Raw genomic sequence first — 10326 nt, 5'->3', positions numbered from 1 at the left:
GATTTTCTTTTGGTTTGGTCGAGCCGTGGGGGGAGGAGTCGGGTGGATCGGGATGGATCTCGGGTGGGCTTGGACGGCCGTCGGATGTTTGACCATTGACTTTTTTTTTTTTCTAAGGACACTTACACTTTTTTTTTAACAAAATACAACTTCCTTTTTTTTTTAACAAAATACAACTTCCTTTCAAATTTGGAAGGCGAATGTTTTACGTGTTTTGTGAACTGTACTGAAATGTTTGATGTGTATTTTGTACTGTACTCACAGCGGAGTATCCGCGGATACCTGACTTGATGAATATATGTTTTGGATTGAAGCTAAAACGTGTCCTTACCAAAAATTTTGGTAACTCAAATAGTAAACGTGTTTTTTTATTGAAGCCAAACAGTTGGTAGTGCCCATGCTCAATTTGGCTATATTCTAGAATTTTCTTCACCATCCTCCTAAACTTTAGCTTTATATTGATATTAAACCAAACATAGACTAGCTAACTTTATCCTACCAAAAAATTGGTAGTGCCAAAATTTACTTAGATTTTGGCACTACTAATTAATTGGTAGGGTAAAGAACCAAATAAGCCCGTAATGTTTTATTTGTGGGTATGCTCGCCAAAGACCTTAAAAACATAGTAGGTAGCGGCCGAGTTTTGATTTGTTTTTTCCATGGGTAACCTATGCCCAACCCGGTATAGATGTATTAGTTGATTTTGGCTCATTTCTTAATTCTCATACGCCTCTCTCTTTTCTTATTTGTGATGCTAGCTGGTGCTAACTTGCTATTCAATTTAAATTATGGTTGATAATTTGGTAAATTATTGATTTTATTTTTCTTTGTTAAATTACCTATTTATTGAGATATTATTCGAGCGAGCGCCACTCGCCATCCATCGGATATGCCTGTGTCTGCTGGGCATAGGTACGAGCACGGAGTTTTGCCTGCTAACCTTAGTGGGCATGGTTCGAGCAAGCGATTTCGGGCACTCAATCGGGTATGTTTTTGTTCTACCCGTGCCTGACCCAGCCCATTACCATCCCTAGTTAAGGTAGCAATATCCTGCAAAGGAATAAGTTCACTTTAGGTCTCTTAATTTGTCACCAAGTTTGAAATTCATACCTCAACTGTAAAACCGAATACAATACATCCTCTAACTTACAATACTAGTGCAAACAAGCTCCCTCAACAGTATTGTTCCTTGTTTTAGCTGACGTGATGTCTATGTAGCTCCTTTGACTAGGTCTTCTTCTCACGTTGCATTGACGTGGCGTTACGTGGTAATTTGATTTCGGAAAAATAATAAAACTAGTGGGGCCCATATGTCAGTAACGCACACAAAATAAAAAAAATCGTGGGGCCCATGTGATCCCCATATGTCATCCTCACTACTCCCCTCTTCTCTCTATCCTCTATCTCTCCCCTGTATGTGGCCAGAGCAAGCGACGGGCGGGATGGAGCGGCCAGGCGGTGGAGCGGGCTGCACGGCGACCAGAGCGGCGACGTAGCGCTAGCTGCATTGGGATGGCGTGCGGCGAGATGGCGTTCACCCGCACACCGTCCCGTGCCAGCTGCCTCGCCACCGTTCACACCATGCCGACGATGGCCGCCTTCGACGTGGAGTATGCGCTAGGTCCAAAGCCGCCAACCACCTCCATCGTGCTGGTCGTGCACAGGATGCAGCCCGTGCGGTGAGGGGCCATGACGCGCACCGCGTGCTTGACGAGATGTTGAGGTCGAGGGCTATGACGCGGTCATCGAGGTCGAGGGTCACCAGGGACCGGGCGTTGACGTCCATGACGCAGTTGTAGTCGTTGAGGTCGAGGGCCGCGAGCGTGGCTGAAGGTATCGCGCTCGCGATGCCATTGTTGCTGTAAATGACGTCGACATGTGCGTGGCATACCATGGCAAGATCGACGGCCGCGACAATGTCCCTCTCAACACGGCATCCGGCCCGAGCTCTCTGGCCACGGCGCGACCAAGGTCGTCATGGATATCAGCAATAGTAACATTGGCGCCATTCCCAACGAACTCCTACGTCGTGGTCTCGTTGAATGGCTCAATGCCATGTGGGACGAAGACCTAGTTAAAAGAGATACGAAGGCGCCACGTCAGAAAAAAACCGGAGACAACACTATTGAGTTACCTTATTTGCATGGTTTTGTAAGTTGCAAGCTGTATCCGGTTTGTGGTCCATGGACGAATTTTCGACTCGACGATATATTTGGGGACCTAAAGTGAACCTATTTCGTCCTGCAAAATAGCAGGCGAGACGTCAAATGTTTGGGTCGAATTGGGCCCATCTCCCACTTCACCTGGTGGGCCCTCCAGCACAGCCTAGCCCAGCCCATTCAGCAACACACACAAAAAAAAAGGAAAATATCGTCAAGCAACTAATCCACCTTCACCACCCCACTCCCGTCATCGCCACCTCATCCACAGCCATGGCGACCTCCTCCGCCGCCGCCGCGCTCCGGCTTCCCGCCTCCCAGCTCCCCCTCTCCGCGCGCCCCTCCTCCTCCTCCACCCTCCGCTTCCCTCCCCGCCGCCCCGCGCGCCGGGAAGGCCTCGCGGTCTCCGCCTTCACGAAGCTCTCCGAGGCGTCCCCCGTCGCCATCCCACCGGAGCCCGCGCAGCCGTTGCCGGACGAGGAAGCCCTGCCCCCCAAGCCCGGGGTCTACGGGGTGTACGACCCCGCCGGCGAGCTGCAGTTCGTCGGGATATCGCGCAACGTCAGGGCCAGCGTCGAGGGCCACCGCCGGAAGGTGCCCGCCGACCTTTGCGGCTCCGTCAAGGTACACCTCATACATACTCTAGGATATAAGTGTCTTCGTGTGAACGTTTCTGTGGAATAATCCACTGAATAATTGTACTGGATGAAATTACGATCTGAAAAAAAGATTGAAATGCGGCAACATTTTCCCTTGCAAAGTGTGAAGGATGAAACTGAAGCTTATTCGGAGTCAACAAGCATAGGCAGACCATCCTGTAGCTAATTCAGCACTGTAATCAGTGTCAGGCTGTCAGCACCATCATTAGAATTTTATAACTGCATTAGTGGGCCAGTTCTTTTTATTTAGGCTCTGTTTGGCACAGCTCCAGTTCCAACTCCACCTCTCCGGTAGCTGGAGCTCAGCCAAACAGTTTCAGCTCCACCTAAACTGGGAGCGGAGCTGAGTGGAGCGCTCTCACAAAATGAACTAGAGATGTGGAGCTGGGTTTTGGTTACTCCACAACTTCACTCCAGACCCAACTCTTAGAGCTAAATTTTAGAGTTGGAGCTCTACCAAATAGGGTCTTAAGTCGAATTCGGAAGTTACCGACTGAGGTACTTCCATCTACAGCCAATTAATACCCCGGGAATTATTAATCAATCTGATCATTTGGTGCATGCTGGAGCCTATAAATAAAGCATAGCATTGAGTAAAATAGAATGGCCTTGTGACCATGGTGGCGATCGTGTGTGTGTGGCTCTGATACCAAGATGTTAGGAGCTGGGGCTGTTTCTAGGCTTTGCAGGTGGTATTGGTGCTCAACGGGAGGGCGAGGTGGACCTCGCCTCCCTGGAGCCGTGATGGAAGATACAGGAAGAAGGGAGGAATTAGGAGATTAAATTCTTGCTTGCCTTTATTGATTCAGAGAAGGCATTACAATCTGCTAATGCTGAGGAACTAACTTTAATTGAAAAGAAAATCTTAAGGAACAAATTCTTATCTAATGGCAAGAAGAAACGGAAATCCGAATGCCGGCTCGCCGATGTGCGTGGTTCGCGTGCTCACATGCCTGTCATGCACCACCATCGCGACCACGCCACACGGAGGGAATTACCCACATAACATCCACTTGGTCATGCATAACAAGGGCATACCAGGTGTGTGTCTGATTTTGCTTGCACACCAAAATAGTGGAGAAAAAGGAAAGATTTAAAATCGTGCACTAGAAACGTTAATCAGTTTCACCGTTTTGATATATTGTTGGACACAAAATGTTGCTTTCCACAAAACACTAGGCTGTGTTCGGCTCTTTGGTTGGGAATTAATCTCTTGCACGCAAAACGGAGCGACTTATTAGCACATGATTAATTAAGTATTAGTTTTTTTTTGAAAAATGGATTAATATGATTTTTTAAAACCAACTTTTCTATAGAAAATTGTTGCGAAAAAGCACCGTTTAGCAGTTTGGGAAGCGTGCGCGTGGAAAACGAGTGAATAGAGGTTGGGAAAAGTGCGAAAAGAACACAGCCTAGGTGAACTAAAAACCAACTGTTCTGGTCACTAACAATATATTGATCCTGGTCTACTATGCCAAGGGCAAGATGATACTTCAGAAGGCACTTCTGATACTATGTGTGGTAATTGAGATGGCTTTTTAAGTGTTAACAGATCATCGCATATCCTGATGTTGAAAACATTGTGTGACTATACTCGATCCTCTGCTTGATTAGAAGAGAAATGAACCGAAAAGTACCTTGCAACCGATTGTAGGGTGATATTGAGATATGAAAGAGTAGCACAAACATGTTCTCACATTGCACTCTGTAATAAAATTCTTGAATTTCCCCCGATCCACTATTTCAATTTGCTTCTACTCAAACAATTAAAAGAGAAGGTTTAGTTTGGATACTGTATAACTAATAACTAAATATCTGTACTAAAAGATATAGTCGTCGTCCTCCCACGCGCGCAGCATGAAAAATCTTCGTAAAAACCAAACTGGTCTACCTCTCCCACCCTACTGCCCCCTCCCAAAATTAACTGACCAATAAAACCAGATTATATAAAATCATTATTCCCTATTCATCCAGATCCCATTGCAATGCATGGGCATAGCACTAGTAGTAGTGAAATAGTTGTGTTATTTAAAGAAGAATAACAATTGTAGTTGAACTCTAGAAAATAAATAAATAAATACACAAAATGAGTTCTTGTTCTTCTAAATTTCTAACCAATTTGGAGACAGATGTGGCAAATGAATGTTTGAAACAGTTATTAGGGTGTGTTCGCTGGTTCTGGTTCCCATCCAGCACCGTGAGGACGGAAAACGGAGCGATCCATTAGCACATGATTAATTAAGTATTAGCATTTTTTTTCAAAAATGGATTAATTTGATTTTTTTAAGCGACTTTCGTATAGAAACTTTTTGTAAAAAACGCACCGTTTAGCAGTTTGAAAAGCGTGCGCGCGGAAAACGAGAGAGAGGGGTTGGGAAAGTGGGCATCCAAACACACCCTTAGACGCTAATTGATCATTCTTTATATCCTCAATAATACTATAGGATTTAGCAAACCAGTTGTACCTAAGTTGATCTTCTGAAGTAATTCTGTGTGCTTTTTCTGTATTACTGGGTGTGTTTCCCCCAGGGTGGATGGTTGTTTTCTTTTTAGTTTTATGAACTCTGTAATGAACCGATGGTAGTCTGCATTTCATTAATGAAATGGGAGAGGGCTGCTCTCTTTCTCAAAAAAAAAAAAAACTAAGTTGATCTTCCAACAGCAAAAAATTTTGGCTACATTTTAAGCTTCTGATTTCTCATTTTGATCACATCGCTTCTGTTTCTGACCGCACTGGCGTACTGTCATTAACAGGTTTCAATAGCAGATGAGGAGACACCAGATCGAACTGTCCTGACTAATGCCTGGAAGTCATGGTTGGAAGAACATATAACAGCCACCGGAAAGGCACCGCCGGGGAATGTTGCTGGAAACCACACCTGGGTTGGACCTCCACAGAGGCCTCCGGACTTGCGATTGACACCTGGCCGCCATGTTCAGCTAACCGTGCCACTGGAACAATTGATTGATCGGTTAGTGAAGGACAACAAAGTGGTCGCGTTCATCAAAGGATCAAGGAGCGCACCCCAGTGCGGTTTCTCGCAAAGGGTTGTGGGAATCTTGGAATCACATGGAGTAGATTTTGTAACCGTTGATGTTCTTGACGAGGAGCACAACCATGGGTTGCGAGAAACCCTGAAGACATACAGCAACTGGCCGACTTTCCCACAGGTTTTTGTTGGAGGGGAGCTTGTGGGTGGATGTGACATTGTTTCATCCATGGCCGAGAAGGGGGAGCTTGCTGCCCTTTTTAAGAAATAGGACTCACTCTGGAGTGCTTAAGTAATGCCTTGAACTACTGTTACCTGATGCGAATCGCTAGCTTGGCAGCTACCATCATTTTACATGCTGCAGTAATGCTTCATTTACTGCAAGGCACATTGGTTTGGATCAGTTATACACATACACGTTTCTTTGATTCAGATGAGGAAATGCTGTAAATTGTAATATGGTGGTTGCTTTTTGAGAGAGGATTTGCAAGGGCAGAGGGCTGTCAGTATTTTGTGGTCGTTTCAGATTTTGTACGTGAAAATTTGTATCGTTATGAGAAGTGAAAAATTGTATCGTTATGAGAAATAAGTATATGCTGCATAACTGATGGCTATTCAGTGCTGACTGTGTAGATAATTACTTGAGGGCCTCAAGTTAGATATGAACCTATTATTACGACATTAAACTATCAAAGTGTCATTGTGGTTAAACCTCGAGGTTCTTTCGTAGCTTCAAACATAGTATATCATCTTATACCTCAGTAATAATTCCTTGACCCTCTTGTTTTATGAAATGTTGTACCGTTTCTAATAATTAGCTGAATCATTTCCCTTTTTCTGCTCCTAGACTGTTTCATTGTGGGTTTTATTAAAAACTCAGCAGTGCAGCCCACCTTACGGCCCAGCCCGGTAGCTATCGGGCCCATTTCTCAAGTTACTCAGACGTCGTTGTGCTAGACGATCCATTCAGTACCTGGTAATGTTGGTTTCTGGAGTACAAAAGCTGGATAGGCTCTTGCCGATCTTTGAGCTAAAACCATTATCAAGACTTAAAAATACACTGTTCTCATTAAAAAAATTCCTGAAAAAAATAATGACATTGCATATGATCTAGATTTATAGCTAAATATTACTATTTTAAGACGGAGAGAACAAATATGAAGTGTCTATCATCTACTAACAAGAAAACATGAATGCCTCATTTGGAGAGCTAGCTTATAATTGTCAATCACAGAGACATATCACTAGAGGGGTGTGTGTGTGTGTGTGGGGGGGGGGGGGGGGGGGGGGCGAATCTATCCTGATTAATACTCATGATTATCTACATGCATGGTGTGTATGTGTGTTTTTATTAATAGCTAGCTAGAATTTTGATAAGGTTTCATAAATTATTTTCAGGTACGTAGGCCTCCTCCTGCAAGTAGGGTAACATTAAAATGTAGAGAGATGTATCGCGAATGTGTGAGTATGGTGGAATTAATGATGTTTATCATTTAGTCAACTTAACTTACAAAACTATAAGTTTTTATTAATTTAATTAACTCTCGGACTCTTGTTATCTTGCATACAAAGGACATACATGCTTTAATTAAGCACAGCTCAAACCTTTGCATTAGTCATACCAACACAAATTTAATCACATTATATATACGAAGTTAGTTTTTACACGCCTATCAAATTACATCCGGCCATATCATGTTAACGTCACAAACCACTATAGTCGTTGCAATTGCTTCAAGGCAGAACAATGGAAATTAAATGCAACACCAACCATGCATCTTTCTTTTATCCCCTCTCATTGACTAGCTGTCTAGAAATGAAACCAAAACTTCCTAAATATTGAATCACCAAATCAAAATGGCCCTATCAGTGATGCTATCTTCTCTCTAAATCTGTGAAAATTCTATCAATTTAACTGTTTTGCAATGACAAGAGGACCAATAGAATCTTTCCATTTAGTTGATGCTATATGCCACCTATAACCATCTGCATGCTTAATTGTGGACAAAATGAGGCGTCTTTGGTGGTTAACTGGATGTTAACTAGAGCATCGAACCTACACTCCTCAATTTCTTGTTAGGTGATGCTGATGATGCAATATTGATGACAAAGATCTGCTTGAGCTTTCTTGTGCATGTACATATAACTTCTAGAAGATCTAGTGCATGTGCACTTTCGACATCGTTGATGTAACACACTGTTTTTTCTTTTCTGCAGTTGCTCAACTGATCCAAGTGTTAGGTAAACATGATGCGCTGATCATGACTGCCACAATATACAGTTCATGAAAGGAAAAATTAAACAGATGTGACTTTATATATTCAGTATTATTATATGAAATTTTACTCTAGAATTAAATTAAGAGGTGGTTACAAATCTTTCGAGGTCTGCAATATATATGGACATCCGGCAATGCATCTACATGTCACTTGCATATCTTTTTTGCCGCCCTTATAGCTTATCACGTGAAAAACTCAAGAAATTTGGCGATTCGGCACTAGGTCACATTACACTTTATACCATCCATTAGCATCTGGATTTGGACAGTTCTCACCCAAGCACTACATGCATCTAACCATTTTATCATTGGTAGGGAAGCCACTGGGGGTGGGGTCACCTAGGCTAGCTTCTAGAAGGTGAGGGGCCACACTTTATTTCCCAAGAGCCATCAAGTTTTTGCCCAAAACTACTGGAAAGGACACTGGTGATTCTTAGAAAGAGGAAAGCTATACTAGGATTGGAACTCATGCATGATCATCTGTACATCTGTTGAATAGTGGTGCCATTGTGCTACCAACCAACAACAACCACCGCCCAATGTAACCTAACCATTGCCATCACCATCCAAATGCTGTTTGCTGAAGCACCCAGTGGGGAAGATTCGACATTAATTTCCTAATGCAAAAAGGTATAGAGATATCATATAGATGAACTAAATGTGTTTTTGAATCATATGGTCAACCATCACAAACTTTTGACCATCAACATATAAGATGAATTATATATATCTCTTACAAGATTTGGTCTTCAAAACGAGGACATGCTTGAAAGCATATGTTAATTAATTATTAGCTTTGTGAAAACAGCTTGTCATTAAATTATAAGTATTTCTATATATACTCCCTGCGTTCTTTTTTGTGTCGTTTTAGAATGCTTACAATCAAACCTCGAAATCTCAATTCACAAATATATGCAATCAAATCTTAAGATTTAGTATATGAATATATATGACATTGGAGATGTGTCATGAAAAATTCTTTCATGTACTTATCCTTATATTAATTATTTTTATAAATATATAAATATATATAGATAGAAATAATGAGTAAAAACATCAGGTGACTATTTAATTTATTAATGAATACTCCCAAAGAAACCTACATGCGTATATAGGTTGTTACATAACACAAAACTACGGGTTTTCTTACATAACACAAAGCTACGGGTTTTCACAAAAACTTGCACATGACATGACCATAGGGAGGTACATGGGCAGATATCATACTAGCACAAACCCATATTTTCGCCATCGTCCCAAGCACCACCATTTCTCACTTGATTGACCGTATATGAGGGGCAGATGGTGCAACCCTATTTTTCTAGGGTGAGCTTGGTTTGGCCAAACTTGACAAAATACTTCTATTCTATAGCATATAAGCACGCAAGTAATCCCGCAAGATCATGTGTTTGCACTTGAGAGCATAGTTTTTCTACAACCTAGTTAAGTCATTGAATCAAAATGCAAAAGGCATACATGATGCGATGATGTTGGCCTTAGGGTTTGGGGAGAGCTGGCTTGTCAATCTCTACTAGTACTTATTGGAGCACTTTCGCTATATGTTTCGAAACAAAAGAACGTAATTCCAACGGCGTTCTTAACTTTTTGGGGACCAAAAACCATGTCAAAGAATTCACCTCATTGTTAGTTGGTCATAAGTCATTGTACAAAATGATCTTGGTGGTGTCACTCGTTCTGAATGGATGCTAACTTTGGTGGGAAGGTTCATGCATGACATCTCTAATCACACGCTTGTTGCTACTTCCCTACAAGAAAACCACCTTTTGTTGATTCATATCATCTCAGCCTTTTCTTGATGTTGATCATACTATCGGCTCTTACTAGCTAGCAATGATTTGTTGGTCCACCTTAGAAAGATTAGTAGTGGATGCCATACATTGTGGTACAATACTGCTGCCCTGTCCATTCGAAGGGTGAAAAAAAGTTTAACTTAGTGGTGATGTCTTGTTCATGACTAATTTGCACGGTGAATATCTATCCTGTTCTCTCTTGGCCTAACAGTATAATGATCAATCACTAGTATAAATAGCCGATTTCCACATGCCTAGGCTCCTGGGTAAACATATGTACAAACAGGTTAATTAATCAATTGCCTTAGAAATCTTTTCTGTATAGTACTGTATAGATGATCTGTATATATAGAGGGTAAAATAATCATTATTTATTTATGAAAATGGGTAAACCATTAATTATAATCATACATGTTTCTAAGTTTATTT

The 10326-nt window shown here is 42.0% G+C and overlaps 1 protein-coding gene and 1 pseudogene across 1 annotated transcript; one reads left to right on the top strand and one right to left on the bottom strand.

The window, feature by feature from the left end:
* Positions 1-1400: 1400 nt before the first annotated feature.
* LOC127757372 (momilactone A synthase-like) lies at positions 1401-2185 on the bottom strand (annotated as a pseudogene).
* Positions 2186-2368: 183 nt separating this feature from the next.
* On the top strand, positions 2369-6426 carry LOC127756507 (monothiol glutaredoxin-S12, chloroplastic). The gene is made up of 2 exons (XM_052281851.1): positions 2369-2783; positions 5573-6426. The coding sequence occupies exons 1-2, from the start codon at positions 2433-2435 to the stop codon at positions 6077-6079; spliced, it is 858 nt and encodes a 285-aa protein (XP_052137811.1). The 5' UTR covers positions 2369-2432; the 3' UTR covers positions 6080-6426.
* The last annotated feature ends 3900 nt before the right edge of the window (positions 6427-10326 follow it).

The sequence above is a fragment of the Oryza glaberrima genome, chromosome 12 (genome assembly GCF_000147395.1).
Source record: "Oryza glaberrima chromosome 12, OglaRS2, whole genome shotgun sequence".
Taxonomy (NCBI): domain Eukaryota; kingdom Viridiplantae; phylum Streptophyta; class Magnoliopsida; order Poales; family Poaceae; genus Oryza; species Oryza glaberrima.
The sequence above is the reverse complement of the archived record's forward strand: the minus strand, read 5'-3'. Positions and strand labels throughout refer to the sequence as shown.

Bases quoted from the DNA above. Each gene is read 5' to 3' on its own strand.
- LOC127756507 (XM_052281851.1), top strand. From the start codon at position 2,433: ATGGCGACCTCCTCCGCCGCCGCCGCGCTCCGGCTTCCCGCCTCCCAG. The intron at 2,784-5,572 runs GTACACCTCATA...TGTCATTAACAG, and splicing joins ACCTTTGCGGCTCCGTCAAG to GTTTCAATAGCAGATGAGGA.